General features: G+C 40.6%; 2 protein-coding genes across 3 annotated transcripts; both read right to left on the bottom strand.

Moving 5' to 3' along the window:
- Nucleotides 1-298: 298 nt before the first annotated feature.
- LOC136436416 (uncharacterized) lies at nt 299-9,626 on the bottom strand. Of its 2 annotated transcripts, none has more exons than XM_066430390.1 (9): nt 9,398-9,626; nt 8,577-8,779; nt 7,487-7,645; nt 6,668-6,815; nt 6,027-6,218; nt 3,215-3,418; nt 2,611-2,689; nt 2,305-2,439; nt 299-841 (listed from the first exon to the last, which is right to left on the bottom strand). In XM_066430390.1, exons 1-9 carry the CDS (start codon nt 9,483-9,485, stop codon nt 697-699), a joined length of 1,353 nt encoding a protein of 450 aa, XP_066286487.1. In that variant the 5' UTR covers nt 9,486-9,626; the 3' UTR covers nt 299-696. The 2 variants fall into 2 exon arrangements, with proteins under 2 accessions (XP_066286487.1, XP_066286488.1); XM_066430391.1 differs by having other exon boundaries at nt 3,215-3,403; nt 9,398-9,625.
- Nucleotides 9,627-12,387: 2,761 nt separating this feature from the next.
- LOC136436412 (uncharacterized) lies at nt 12,388-16,260 on the bottom strand. The gene is made up of 5 exons (XM_066430388.1): nt 16,193-16,260; nt 15,552-15,701; nt 14,972-15,074; nt 13,892-14,044; nt 12,388-13,334 (listed from the first exon to the last, which is right to left on the bottom strand). Exons 2-5 carry the CDS (start codon nt 15,697-15,699, stop codon nt 13,247-13,249), a joined length of 492 nt encoding a protein of 163 aa, XP_066286485.1. The 5' UTR covers nt 15,700-15,701; nt 16,193-16,260; the 3' UTR covers nt 12,388-13,246.
- Nucleotides 16,261-16,293: the final 33 nt, after the last annotated feature.

Below are 16,293 nucleotides of genomic sequence, written 5' to 3'. Positions count from 1 at the left end.
GACCTTGTCGTTTGTCTGCATTTACAAATACTTGGCACGTTTCACCACAAAGTGAAGGGTAAGGTCATAGTTGCGGGAGTGACAGAAAGTGGAGTTCAGAGTTGGCAGGATCTTTCGACCTTGTGTGTCAATGAACAGACGTTCAGGCCATGGAATGAGCTAAAAAAATCCACAGGGAGTTGATATTTTTGTGCTGTCTTTTTGTCTGTTCGTTTGTTTATGTTTTCGCAGTTACAGGTATATATTTTTTCATATGAAAGCCATATTCACCGTAGAGTGAGAGAAAGTGATCAGTGGACACATATATAATGTTTGTTATTCAAAACGTTAACCTGATTTTTGCACAATCAATGAACTACAATCAAACAAGACATACAAGAAACCCTTAATGTTTCACGGAGTTATAACATATTCAAACACTTACGTCCTCGTTGTGGCACTAAGAATATGAAAAAAGCTCTTTATATAAGTGGAAAGGATGCCGTTACATTGCAAAAAGCTTCCATTGCTGTAAAATGTGTTACAAGATAGGCAGCATAACTATAACGTTGTAACGTTTAATCTTGTTCAGTTATTGTTAATGAGCGGTCATTGTTTGCGTATATAAAAGAAAGCGGCGGGAAATGTACTCAACAATATACCCTTCTATCTATATCTGTGACAACATTAATAAGATGGCATATATCATGTACTATGTCATTTCTTTTTCGACAATGTTGTAGCTGATCCGTAGAGAGAGTTGTCTGCAAATACCGTCCCGTCACCTGCTGCTGCGCATGCGCCCTCTTCACTACTGTGGGGCTCCGTCGACCAGTTACCCCCGGTACTTCCGTCACTAAACCTGAAATTAAAGAAATCAAACTTAAAACTAGAAAATATTACTGTTATCGGCATTAACAGGCTTTTAAAACAGATTTACCACAGAATTTCACATTTGCAGACAGCGAAAAATCAAAAAGCGCAAAAAACAATCCGCACCAAGGTCCCTCATCTTTTGGTGGTATCAATAAATACAAGCTAGCTAGATGTAAACAAACCGGTAGTTTTTTACATGTCAATATGATACAATTTCTCATATCACTCATATCACAGAAAGTAAAATGTAAACAAATAACCAAAACATCGATTTCAAAATTTATCCAAAACTAAAATTTTGGACCTTTAATAAGACTACAAAGAATATAAGGCATGTGACCATCTAATATTGTAAAGTCATTAATAAAGTTCTGTTTAATCACCATATAACAGGGTAGTAGGAACTGGATAACGAATAAGGTCCTATATCATCACAAACCAAAAAATATGCTTGCATGTGCTAAACTCACCATGATATATTACTTTGTCCCTTAGCATGTCAAGGACCCATTGGTGTGCCTCGTACATTTTGTTATTCAATTATCGGCTACACCACTCAACGGCATACATAAAATAGATCGTCCTATGATAAATTCTGGTTGTTGTTTCGTACCTTTTGGCGCATGTGATCAATCTACGCGAATGCGACGGACACCAAAGATGAAAGGGGCGCGGTAGCAATTTCACAAAATCGATAAAACAAAATGACAACATCGCATGATCGATATGAAAAATATATCTTCCTTTGTGTAGTTAAATCACCTCTTTTTTGTTTAGGCTTGGAACTGATTTTCAGGGTTTTAAGCAGTGGATTTAAGTCAGTGCCCTTGAACTTTTCTGGACGACTTTTCTGTTTGCATGTACCTGGTAGGGTCATAGTCAGGACTTTGCCAAAAGATTTTTCAGGTGCACCGATTAGGTAAAGGGCCAGACCTGAATTGTTGTACCTAAACAAACTTGCATATCATATGTAATTTACAGTGGAGCCAACTGTCTTTTAGTGGTAAATTGTCATCTTTAATCAAAACAAGTATGACCAGAATAAGTGCTAGATTGTCAAAATATTCATTTTTGAGAGAGAATCTACATGTACCTATCTTTATAGTCTTTTTAATTGTTTCAGCTATAGCTATAGTGTTTTAGTTAGTTCAGGTACAGGTACACTAGTCAGCTACAAAATAAATTTAACATGTACATGTACAGGTACATGTACACTAACCTGCACCTTAACAGTTTAGACACAGGTACACTTTTCACCAATTTTACAGGTACAGGTACACCAACAAGTCAGGACCTCTACCTCAGACAATTTTACCATTACAAACTTGTTGCGGTCAGTCAGGACCTGTACCTATCACATGTACAGGTACACTTGACATTGAGGTCCAAATCTTTACCTAAACACTTTTACAAGAAGAGATACACAGCCCTATGGATGGTTGTACTTACCCACTGCCGTACAGATCATTCTCGAACATCGTGCCCGGACCACTCTCTATTGAAATACGGCTATCCAGAGTGCTGTACTTCGTACACGTAACACTTGTGTCCTCCTCAAACTCAGGTTGAACACGCCTGGGTTTTCTGACAGAAAGAACAAAAAACGTCATTTGTTTCAAATATAACGTTATGAGTGTTTCTACACTACCATGTATATGTGCAAATGACGTACATCAAATATAGCCGTCATGTTTCATTCAAATGAATAACATGTTTGTCAATTGAAGGCTTTGAAGTTTAAGATATTGGTCTTACCTTAAGAAAAAGATCCATGTAGCAAACGCAATCACAAAAACGGCAAGCAATACTGCCAGTATGATGATGGCTGCCCTCCCTAAATGTTAACACAGAAAACATGTAAAAAAGGATTGACATCAAAGGACGACCAAGTGTGTATGTGTCTGTATGTATGTGTGTGTGTGTGTGTGTGTGTGTTTGTGTGTTTGTATGTATGTATGTGTGTGTGTGTGTGTGTGTTTGTGTGTTTGTATGTGTGTGTGTGTGTGTGTGTGTGTGTGTGTGTGTGTGTGTGTGTGTGTAAGAGAGAAAGAGAGAAAGAAAGAGAAAGAGAGAGAGTGCACGTGTGTGTGTGTATCAGAGCGTGCGTGTGTTTGCGGTTGCCTGATTGTGTATGTATGTGTATGTGCCTGTGTGTTCGTGCGTGTGCGTTTATATGTTCTATATGTAAATCTATGTATATGTGTATGTATGAATGTGTGTGTGTGTGTGTGTGTGTGTGTGTGTGTGTGTGTGTGTGTGTGTGTGTGTGTGTGTGTGTGTGCACTGTATGCTCATGTGTGTATAATTTCATTTTCCTACTTTTGGCCCTCTAAGTAAGATGCACAGAAACTATACACACCTCTGTCCGATCTATCTGATAAGGCCTTTCCTGATGATTCCGTATTTCGGTTAGAAGACTCCGGCAGGGTGGGCGTGTCGTCATGTTCCGTGGTAGTCCGGAGTGTTGGTCTTCGCGGTACGTCATTGGGGAGTTGGGACTTAGTCGAGATGGACTTTACTGTTGTTGATGTGGACTCTATAGCAGATCCTACAAAACGACACGCTGATGCACTATTACTTAAGCCCCCGTCACAAATCAAGAATTTAGCTCGGCCGACTTGTCGGCGAGCTCCAAATGGCGATTTTCGGGCGAAGTACGACCGACGTCCTGTCGATTCTACGGGCTTCGGGCGAATTTTCGGAGCTCGGCCGACGTTCGCGTGTCACTGGAAGGAAGCTGCGCTTAAATTCAGCGAGGCCTCGGCGACGATTTTTGAACTCGCACAGCTCGTCAACAGTTTGCCCGTAGCTCGCCCGAGCAAGGCCCAGCGCTCGGCCAATATTCGGGCGGGCATCTGAGGATTTTAGACCAGATTTTTGGTCGGTCGGAGGTCGCCCGAACTCTTCGGCCTCGTGCGAGCCTCGCACGGGCCTTGTACAATAATCGGACGACCGTCGTCAGTGTTTCGGCCGACTCATGAAAAGTAAGGCGTGCTTCGGGCGAGCGTTGTGCAGGTGTCGATGGGAGCTTGGACGGGCCTCGGCCGAACTCCTTCTTGTTTATAGATAAAAGGAAACGACAGTTTGGTTTATAACATAAGATGATAAATGATACTGTAATATTAACTAATACTAATATCAACTTGACAGAGAATGCTGCCAAACCTTTCTAATGAAAGACAATTCAATGCAAAGTTAAATTTTCATTGAAAAAATTATTATAAATAAAATGTGGACACCGAAGACAATGCTTCTTGTTTCTTTTTTGGTATTGGTTTGGATGTTTCAATTTGTATATTAATGAACTGGGGCTTGACTTTTGAGGTTTGACTTCACTTCCGTTCTCATTTCTCCACAAAATGACTAGTTGAAAGTCCACTGAGTCATTATAGATCTATGTTTGTCTGCCGAGGCACGCCCAGGCGTCGACAGGGCGTCGATAGGCTTATCAACGGTCGGTCGAAGCTCGGACGGCGTTCGCCCGAGCTTCGGTCGATTTCCATTTGGTGAAAATGTTTGGATCGGGGTTAAACGACTGATCTGTTGACTTCGTGGCTCCTGCGCTTGTATTTTGATTGGTCTTTAACAAAATTCCTGTTTATCTTATTATTTTCAGTGTGCCCACCTACTTCACTCGTGTCCTACAGATTTGCCACAACTCAGAAAGTAAAGTTGGTCCAAATTTGAGATTGTTACCAGGCCATTTGATTCTGACCTCGTCCGTGTCCAAGAGATGGTACCGTCTCATGTGGGATTTATGATTATTAGTGTTCGACGGACGTCGCCCGAGCTCCGTTCAATTTGTGACGGGGCAGGTTTTCAGCGAAAAATACGGTCGACGCTCGGGCGAATTTGAAATTCGGCGAGCTCCCGGCGATCTACAAAATCGGCCGATGCTCGCATGAATTGTGACGCCAGCTTTAGTACAACTGAACGGAATAAGGCTTTAGTAACCGACTAGCGCCATCTATGAGAAATATGTATTATTGCAACTAAACGTTAAAGAATAATTCAACCTCTGTTCTTTCGCTAGGTGCCTTTAGCAGAGCCATGTGTAAAGTCACCAGAAGCCACGGTTTTTTGGTTGACCAATGGTATTACGGCCTCATAATTGATATGGAATGGGGGCTTGTGATTGGTCAATCCGGGATGAGGCTTGATCGGTTCCTGTAACAACCGAGGAAACCACCTCTCTTTGTTTCAGGAAACGGTGGCAAGGGGACATTAGCATTATTATCATAACTCATATTTACACTGATCCAAGTCATAAACGTTTTATTTTTATGTTCTAAAGAATATATAGTCTATTAAGTTAACTAGTCCCTCTTCTATACGAATACCAGCATCATCAAAGTCAGTATGGCCTAAGGAAAAAATGTTGTGTTTTCGGTTACGGTCCTGAATAAAATAGGCTCGGAAGGTAGGGATTCTCTTTTTTTATATTTTAAAAATAGATTTTGGCCATTCAACAAATACATTTTAGAGATGTAAAACAGATATGCATTGTACAAGCACAAATATATCAACCTACTTATCAAAGAAGTACGCTATTTGCTATACATCATCATATAAACTGTTCAAATACGTCCTCATCATAATTCAGATGTCAGATTAATATGTCCCTTGACAGTGGTCGAAACCAAGAAAGGGTTGGGTGCTAGGGTCGGTCGTGTAACCGGAAACACCTCATATCCTTCCTAGGCCTAACCCAACCCAACACGCTTGCTAATTATTCTCCAAGCAGAGGATTGGAATGGGTCAATGGGGCTAGTAGTGGCCAGGATTTTTAACGCTGTCCTTCCTGCACCCCTCCTTCAGCTCAGTTCTATTGCAGGTAGGAAGGGAGGGCAGCGTTAAAAATCCTGACCTAAATTTGCTCCTATCATGTTCCCTTCAAGATTCACACATGTTTCCTAATATCATTTTGTTTGGTATTTTTGTAGCAAAAATTAGTGATTGACGACATGATGCAGACTTTTGCCCTAGGTCATCATTGTGTATTTTAATTGTGGTTTATAGATCATAAATGACCTAACAATCAATTAACAATCAATGCAACGTTTTTCGTAAATAGCAACACCAGATTTGTTTATTAGACATGAAAATTGCTAAGTGTTAACACTAGCCTTCCGATCGAAACCTCTGCTTAGAGAATAGCTTGCCATACTTACGGACACACTGGTGTACCTTCCCTCCCCAGTGCCCAGTGACGTTACAGTTCAGTACGAACATGGGCAGTTTGGCGTCCATCCTGAAACCGTCCTCACAGGCGTACACGATCCGCTTGCCGTAGGGAGACTTCTCTGCAGTCCCTTTGACTATTTCCATGTGAGGAAAACTGGGTGGTTTCTCACACGTCACAGCTGTAAAAAATCAATATATAGCATTGACTGAAATAAATACATAATAACAACACATTCATGTCTGCTGTTAGTAGTGCTACACATCCGTTGATCTGGTAATTAGACAATCAAACAAAAGCATACTGTAATAGCACTTTTTATGCTGTATATCACTTTTTATCACTCCATGTACATAAGTGATAGACATCTAGAAATTTCAATCTGAGATGTAATTCTTAAAGAGCTGGGAAAATTCTTTTGCACACAGCTGTATTCACAAACCATAGATAATTCAAGTACACGGTACTATCTGAGAGTAACCTGGCCCATCCCGGCCTCGTTTTGGTGCAAGCTCACGCGCGATCTCAGCCAATTGTGCTCTCGCGGGAGTTCGTTTCAAAATGGCGCTCATAATTGGCAATGGGTCTATTTATCTTAATAGTTTGAATGATTGAAAGATCTCGACTTACATGACAGTCCACACCCCATGACCTCAACTCTCATGGCGACGGCATTTTGCCAGCGCATCGGGTAGAACCGGATGTAGCGAGTGGCAACCGGATATGGCAACGTGTTCAACTTCCAAGTGGTTACTGTATTGAGACCGCCGTCAAATATCTGAAGACACGTTACGAAAAAGATGCATGTTTCCATCACCAATGATATAACAAATGATTATGAATTTTCAAGAACAGGGTCCTGTTATCATACAGTCATTATTCATTTGTTTGTTCGCTGACTGGCATACATGACAATCTACAGCTAAGATTGTACTTTATGTAGAATCTATGTATGAAATTCATACGCAAAATGTATATAGATTGGTATACAGTATTTGGCTATTCGTTGCCCAGTGCAATGGCTTTTCAGATGTAATGTGCTGAATAAGGGAATGACAGATAATCATTTTTCAATACTTGCAAAGTTTCGATACATTCACAATTCTAAAATTGTCCTCACTTAAATCATGACATTTCTCCACAAATAGCCAACGTGAAAGTTCTTGTCATCGTTAATGTATTTCCATCATGATCTTCTGGAAATCGATCCGTCTTGCTGTAATAAACTCGCCATGTCGTGCCAACTTTCCGGGTCCCGGTATGGTAAAGTAAGTATTTTTTTTCAATAATTGCACAGTTTCTCAATTCTAAGGCGTTCTTTATATAATCATCACATTAATAGTCGCAGTCGCAGAAATAGTCAATGTGAAAGGTCCTGTCATCACTAATGCATTTCAATCAAGATTTTCCTGAAATCAATCCGTTTGACTGTAAAAAGCTCGAGCTCACCATGTCGTGCCAAGTTTTCGGGTCGCGGTATGTGAGCCAGAACTTGCCGTTACTGGAATACTTCAACTTGAACCTGGTGACTGAACAGTCCTTGCACACCTCAACAGTCTCCCAGCCGTACTTACTCCACTTCTGCTGCTTTCTACAGTAACGGTACCCCTATTTCGGGACAAATATTTAAAAAAAAATTATTATGTAACGTTATGCATCTTTATTTGCAACTAAGGCAATGTTGATTTGATTATATGGATGACATCCGCCACAAAAAGGTTTCTCGTGACCATACTGTCAATCATGCAAATCAGCTACAAAATCAGCACACATATGCCGTAAATTCCAAAAGCATATTTTTGGACAACGGGTACTAATGTCTAGAATACCAAACTCAGAGAAGAAGATGTGAAAGACCAAAAATTAAGAATCCATTCTTTGGTAAACCATTCTCTGTGTGTTTAGTCATTTGTTCAACCTTCCTGACCACGTTAAGATTTCGTAATGAAGGCACTTTTTTTAAAACTTTTTTCATTCGCACGCTCGCATCAGTTTTGGGGTTCCCAGAGGATGTCATCCATATAATCAAATCAACATGGCCTTAAATGCCCGAAGGCTAAGTGCAAGGGGATACTCAGATACGTATACGCAGAAATATGTTAATAGGCAGAAGATATCTAGGCTTAAGCTATATAATATAATATAAATTCATATTAAATTTGATACAGAAATACGGTAAGGTAAAAGTTACACAATATCTAGTCTATACATATAGATCCAACGAAAGTTTTTAAACATTTCTATAGGATCCTATAGTAGTATGCTGATCCTATAAATCTTGTCATTTCTGCAATGTTTCTGCCAAAGATACTCAAGCAACTGGATAAAATGTTGAAACAGTCAGACGTTTCAGACAGCATCCGCTGTCTTTCGTCAGTGACTAAGGAAAGATCTGACAGAACCAGGTTCATTTCTATTCTTGTCATTTCTATTCTAAATATTTCAGAAGCCAGTATATAAAAGTTTAAGGAAAAGGTCATTTATATTGAAGATTCAGCGCTAGCGCCCCCCTCCCCGCAGATAATGACCCTGAACTGACCTGCGTGATGACCCCTGACACCTTCCTCTTTATCAAGAGGTCGATCTGCAGCCATTCCGAGTTGTTATTAAAGGCGGGAATCCAGGCGTGGCTGTTGCCTATGCGACCATTATTTGCGACGTAGAGTTGGTCACGGCTGCTGGAGGCCTTGACTTGACTCTCTCTGATGGCACCCGAGTGCATTCCCAAGGCGTTGGAACATTCTATTAGAAATCGGTGTAAGCACGAAGTCAAAACTTTGGCTGGCATTTCTGAAACTTACATCCCATGAATCTGTACTGTTTATTAAATATCAGTATTATATATATATATATATTCTATACTGTCACAGAATGTAAAGCAAGTCTAGGGTTAGTCAGGCAAGATTGTGGATATGTGTTCTGTATGGAGAAATAATCATAACATTGTGATATCTTTTTCTCATTGCGTGTGTTCGATAAAATGTTTTGAAGTTTGATTCAATTCTGCAATGTGTTCTCATTGGTAGAATTTACATCGCACACAAAGCGTAGCTATGTTGATATTTATATAATTTGTATCTCATATCTTAATGCAAATTTAAAAAGCTGTATATGGCAAATAATTCAATTACGTTGCTCAAATAAAATGTATGATGCACCTACTGCAAGAATTTAAGATAAGATCATCATCTTCGGTTATTCAAACCCCTATCGTCTGTTTCTATTTTGCCGCAGCCAAAACCATACTTGAGCTCTAGAGGCAACAAAAAAACTGGCCAATCCCTGCGGTGTAATAAACAGACGGTATATAGCGGGGATTTCAACGCTGTCTGGCGAGAGAAATTCAATAAAATGACTTACCATTTTCGACTGCAAAGCCACCCTTGTCCAATATCATCAAAAAGGAGACGACGGTGGCCGTACAGAAACCAATGACGTTCCTAGCCATGGTCTAGGCTAATCAAGGAACTAATACTGGCTTATAGACTCGGTTATGGATGGCGCCATGGATGTATTGAAGAACGTTTCAAACAATGGATAGTTCAGACATGTTGGCAGATGTATTTATATATGCCCACAGTGGCGTTGAGTTATGAGGGTCCCTTGTGGGCGCCAAATCCTATGGGAGCAGAGTGCAAAACACGCGACCTTCTTTCATTCAGAAAACCTGTATACCCAAAAAAGTTTACCACAAAAAATAAAGAATAGAATGAAAAGCCATAAAAGTATGGTTTTGACAGGGAGCATTAAGTTTAACGCAAGACGTCAAGACGTTTTGATAATCCGCATACATAGCCTCTTAACTGAAAAGCATTTTCACTCACATTACCCAAAAGGAAACGGCATGGTTCCGGCAGCCTCATTTCGCCCTGCCGCCTGGTAAGAGTTGATAAGATTCGTTCAAGTTCCTGTTATGAAGACACTCTCTAGAGTGAAGGATATTGTAGCTGTAGGTGGCATGGTGTGGCCTTGTGGTTAGGGTCGATGACTCAGAACCTGGAGGTACTGAGTTCAAATTCCTGACAGGTCCCAATGTTGTGCAATTGGAAACGCACTTTACACTACTTTTCTCACACTCGACTGAGGTGTAAATGAGTACCTAGCTTCGGCTAGGGACGTCCCACGGACATGACGTTAAATGGAGGTCTCGTGTTTGAGGAGAGCACGTTAAGAAAACCCACAACACTTGCCGAAGAGAGTAGGAGTCCTTCCCGGTGTAGGTGGATCAAATACATCTGTCCGGACATGCAGCTTAACTCTGTCCTTTTCCACCAACAACGTACAAGCTTTCAAAGAAATCATCATGTGTAGCCTAATGTGGTATTGATGGCAACCACTCGTATTATCTTTATTCGTATTCAGATACATAGTACAGATACATAGTACAGATACATAGCACAGATACAAATACAGATCGAGTATGGTGACCGTGTCAATTGACACGGTAGCCTTCGCATGAATTTGTTTAAGGTGGATGACAGGTTGCGAATCTGAGACCCACACACTTTGGGCATCCGCCATCTCCAGCGGCACCAATTCGAGGGAGACGTGCTGGTTCTGGTTGGGATGCTTGCAGCGAGCTGCCGGATGACTCTTACACTCGAGGTCCGCCTTGATAACGCCAGCCCGTCTGGCGCTGCTCTCGTCCGCCAGTTGAAGACAGCTGCCGTTGGAGACTTGTCCCTCTAACTGAGGGGGGAATGTATGTAAAGTGCCTTTCCCAAGGGCACAACGTCTGGGCGCAAGTTCGGAAATATCTATGGGCACAACCCTGGGATTCGATCCCGGGTCCCATTGTTTGACAGCCGTGCGCTCTGCACTTGCGCCACACGACGCCACATGATGTGGTATACATTCATAATAACCTTCCTTTTCTCTCTGCCGAATAATTATGACACGCTTTACAATTATACAGCCATACTTCACGAGATTATTATGAAAATGACCACACATGAGACTCGAAAAGGGGCGTAACTCAAATCTTTCCCTGTCTGAGGCACGCACGCGACCGGAAATGAACGTTTTACCCCAATATAGCATATTTCAACATATATCGGATGATCCGTATCATATAGGCCACCCACGGAAAAAAATGATTTCATTCATCGGTTATGAATCCAACCGACTCAAGAGTTAATTAACTACAGGAATGATTGATGACAGGATTAGTTTTCTTCCTAGTAAACCAAAGAACAAAATAATTAAGTCATAAATCGATCGGTTCATTACGTGTATACGTGTCTGGTTTGAACATTGGCCTATGTCAACGGGGAGCCCTTAAAAGTCAACGGTCGGTCGGCTGTGTCAAGGGCGTCACAACCACCGCGAACATTTCCATTTTTACAGTATATCCTTAAAACCACCGCGGTGGTTTTAAGGATATACTGTAAAAATGGAAATGTTCGCGGTGGTTTTATTGATATACCGTAAAAGTGGAAAAGTTCGCGGTGGTTTTAAGGATATACTGTAAAATAGAAAATGTTCGCGGTGGTTTTATGGATATACTGTAAAATGGGAAATATTCGCGATGTTTTACGGATATATTGTAGAAAGTGGAAATGTTGGCGGCGGTTTTATGAAATATACTGTTAAAGGGGCAATGTTTACCGTGGCTTTATTGATATACCGTAAAAGTGGAAATGTTCGCGGTGGTTTTATGGATAAACTGTAAAATGGAAATGTTCGCGGTGGTTTTATTGATATACTGTAAAAGGGTAAATGCCCGCGGTGGTTTTATGGACATAATGTAAAAGGATAAATGTTCGCGGTAGTTTTATGGACATACTGTAAAAGGGTAAATGTTGGCGGTGGTTTTATGGATAAAATGTAAAAGCGAAAATGTTGGCGTTGGTTTAATAGATATACTGTAGAACGGGAATATTCGTGGTTTTTGTATAGATATACTGTAAAAGGGACAATGTTAGCGTTGGTTGTATGGATATATTGTAAAAGAGGAAATATTCACGGAGTTGTATGGATATACTGTAAAATGGGAAATATTCGCGATGTTTTTATACTGTAAAAAGTGGAAATGTTGGCGGCGGTTTTATGAAATATACTGTGAAAGGCGCAATGTTTACCGTGGCGTTATTGATATATCGTAAAAGTGGAAATATTCGCGGTGTTTTTATGGATATACTGTAAAAGTGACAATGTTGGCAGTGGTGTTTTGATATTTTTAGTAGCCCCTTCATGGCGAGAACATAAAACCACTGCGAAAATTTCCAATTTGACGTATTGTGGTTAATATGCACAAAGGAGTTCAAATATTACTTTCATTTTCAAACAAACTCACAAATTTGTCACTGAATCTTGATTGATTTAATGACAACGTTCTTTAGAAATGATCAAGAAAGGATAAGTTATTATTCAATCGCAAGGGAATTTTAATTGTACGATGTTCATAAATCAAGATCTAATATCACTCTTGCCACCCTCATTTTACTTAGACGTAAGATAACGATAAGACATGTAGGATTAGACGGTAATATTTAATTAGTGTAGTAATCTCTTGAGGACTACTGATGGACGTAGATGAACTTGCGCACGATCAAGAACATGTGTTATCAGTCACCGTTGATAGGAAACATAATGAAAAGAAGCAAATTATAAACCAGGGCCCTACAGCCATCCGTGACGGAGGACACCACAGGCTATTCTCTTGAGGACTACTGATACATGGATGGACGTAGATGAACTTGCGCACAATCAAGAACATGTGTTATCAGTCATCGTTGATAGGAAACATAATGAAAATAAGCAAATAATAAACCAGGGCCCTACAGCCTTTCGTGGTGACGGAGGACGCCACAGGCTATCTGCTACATTTCATCCACTGTTCACCGCGCCATATGTTCGTAATCTGCATAAAGTGACGTCATGGAAGCATTGCATTCCTACCTCGCTAAAAACTGGTATGATACGGTCGAAAATTCCAATTCTTTGTGTTGGAAATCGCTCATAATGAATCAATAATTGCTCATAATTCCTCATAATGAATTTTACTGATACAAATAAACTACCACATCGATAATGAAAGAAATCGTTGTAATATCGTAACATACACTCAGCAAAAGGTGAACGGATTGTACAAAGGTTACCAAGAATCATCCCCAAATCTTTCTCACTACAAACGTTTTATTGACTGATTTTCTTGTGGATTGTTAAATGTAATGGTCAGCAAATCAGTTCCATGAAAGGTCCTTATATTCAGGAAGATTGATAAAGATCATTCTCCACCTCTAACTTTCCGTTGTCTTCTTTGTTGTCCTGGATACAGGCATATTCAGCTGCACTACTGCAACACACAACAAAAATTGTGAGAAAAGTAAAGCTATGATTTTCATAAAACCGTAATGAATTATGATAATCATCTTTCTATTCTTTTATGGCCAGAAATTACATTTTCTGTAAGGACCGGTTCAAACCGTCGTAAGATGGTTGTGAAATCATGTTGTGTTGTAGAAAATTTGAAATGTCGGAAAATACTGCCTTATTGTTAAGCCTCTATCTCACTAGACCCGCGGCACGTTGGCGGCCTCGCTGCGTCCTAAATTGGATTTGTGTTCCCCTGACACTATAATGAGAATATCATTCGAAACGTACAAGTATGACCAAAAAGACAACAAAACACATAAAAAGATTCGTTTTTATCGATGGAATTCGTGGAGAGCTTTGTTAGATCGTTCGGTCGCAGCGAGGTCGCCAATTTGCCGCTGGTCCAGTGAGAGGGGGGCTTTAGCAAATTAGGTCTTTGTTGGTGGTTGGTTCTGTCATAACCTAATCAACCTAATCTGAGAAACATTCAAATGATCTGACAGACAAACCCCATTCATTGATGACGTGTACACTCACCCTCTCTCCTCAACGGACTCGTAAAAATCGTTCCACTCCAGATTCTCGTCTCCTGATTGGTCCAAAGTGGACTCTTCTAAAACTCGACTGTAAGTGATGACGTTGTCATATCGGTTATCTACCTCTGTCTCCGATGAACCAATCATCTTCCGCCTATGCAAACAGGCCAGAAGACATAATATCAAAGGGATAAATGGATTATCATACATCACAAGCTTTTATGTAACTATCAACCAACTCACGTTTTCAAAGTTATTAGGGCATTCGTACTTATGGTATAGGGACCTCTTATGGTAAAACGATTGATGTGTTCAATAATTAACTCTAAAACTTCTTTTTAGTCTCCGTAGAACTATGTGTGGAACTCGCTGTTACCAAATACAGTTGGGGAAGCCTACCTAGATACCTTTGAACAATATTCAAATTGAAATATTAAGGTCCTATATAATTAGGTGACAGGTAGGGGTGGGTACCGGTACAGTAGATTCAGGTCCGGTCCAGGTCCAGGTCCAGAGGGTCAGGTCCAGGTCCGGACCTGTACCTGTACCTGATTATAGTCGTGTCTCAGTACATCAAATTTTGGAGAGCGAGACAGTAGTAAAGGTCTTTGTGAGTCCTACGAGTTATGTTCAAATTGTATATTAGAATTATCGGTGCATATTGATATGCAAAAAGAAAACGAAGATGTACCAAAGCATACAACCATGTATTCCAGGTAACTTTTTTCTCACAAAAGAGATTTAGAGCAACATTGTTCTTCTTTGAGTACAATGTAGTTGACAACAACTATATACATTATGACCAGAATTTTCTAATCGGTCCATAGGCCGGTCCACTGATTTTTTTTCCGGACCGGTTTTTTTGGACCGGTGCATAACAAAATACCGGTTTTGGACCGGTACACTGTACCGGTACCCACCCCTAGTGACAGGTCGTTCAATGACAATGTAATATATAGCCAGCTGCAAAGCTGGTGTGTTACGCTGAAGGGCGATTATACCGGCTGTATAGATACAGAAACAGATACAGATACAAATGCAGAGAACTTTTCAGACCACTAGAGTATGGAATGGTGGCTACCTTTTATAGAGAAGCACGCAGACAAGGATTGCAATCAACAAGGCGGCGCATCCCAGAATTACTCCTGCAACGATTGAGATGGTATCTTCTCCTGGTGTTGCTCCTAGAGCCAAGAAAAAAAAGCGGGGGCTTTCTTGATTGTTCCGGAGGAAGTGGAGCGTTAAATGACTGTCTTCCCGGTATAGGAAATCAATTAGACTGGACCCTTCGCTAAAACATGGTCTGGCGCCTGTCTTACGATCAATTAGTCTGGAATTAGGTGTCAAGGAGAATGTGCTGTAAATTGCTTTCCAGACAGTGGTTAGAAGACGCTACCTATCGACATTGTATATATCTGCAGTGTAGTCTACAGTTATATTTGAGGGCCAGTATGTGCCAAACAGGTGCGTTTCACTAAATTATTTGTTTGTATGTAGGTATGAAGTAGTATGTCTAATAACAGGATGTATACCCAGGAACCCATACTCTTGCCAGGGCCTACACAGATCAGTTCTTCGGCATCAGTGTCAACATGCCCCCGAGGAAACTTTTACTTCAGACCTCATTCTCATAACTCTATTGTACGAGATCTCCCTCCTACCATGAAAGCCCATGGTCCATACTGATGAGTCAGGTACAGTCGTTATGTTCACTGCTCTACCAGCATCGACTGTTGTTTTGGCGGGGAAAGGAAGCACCGTTGTGGCTGTGATTGTGGTCACGGGACCGGGCGACTCTGATGACGTCATTACTAGCAGATAGACATGATGTTCAGATGAGAGGATTTCAAAATAAAGTGTTGTTTCTTTTATTTGTGTGGTTCATTAGTTCCAAGTATTACTTAAAGCATGATGTAGGGGGCAAATATGTAGTCTACTGTACACTAAGGTAACAGATATGAATGCATCGTATAACGTGCATACATACATACATACATATGACACATACATACATACATACATATATATATGCATACACATAACATACAGACAATACATATACATACATACATACACACATACACGTACACATACACATATACATAATACATACATACACACACATACATGCACACACACACACACACACACACACACACACACACACACACACACATGCATACGCCCAAACATACATACACAAACAAACATACACACATACAAAGGATGTACACACATACGTTACATACATACAAAATTAAGCCCCAACTGCAGCTATACGTTATGATGAAAGAACACAAACCTGGTAGACTGCATCCAAGGATCTCAACCCGAAGTGCAAACCCGTTACTGTGCCACCCAGCGGGACGCATCGTATAACGTGCATACATACATACATACATA

This window comes from Branchiostoma lanceolatum, chromosome 6, assembly GCF_035083965.1.
Source record: "Branchiostoma lanceolatum isolate klBraLanc5 chromosome 6, klBraLanc5.hap2, whole genome shotgun sequence".
NCBI classification, from domain to species: Eukaryota; Metazoa; Chordata; class Leptocardii; order Amphioxiformes; family Branchiostomatidae; genus Branchiostoma; species Branchiostoma lanceolatum.
This window is presented reverse-complemented; position numbering and strand designations above follow the sequence as displayed.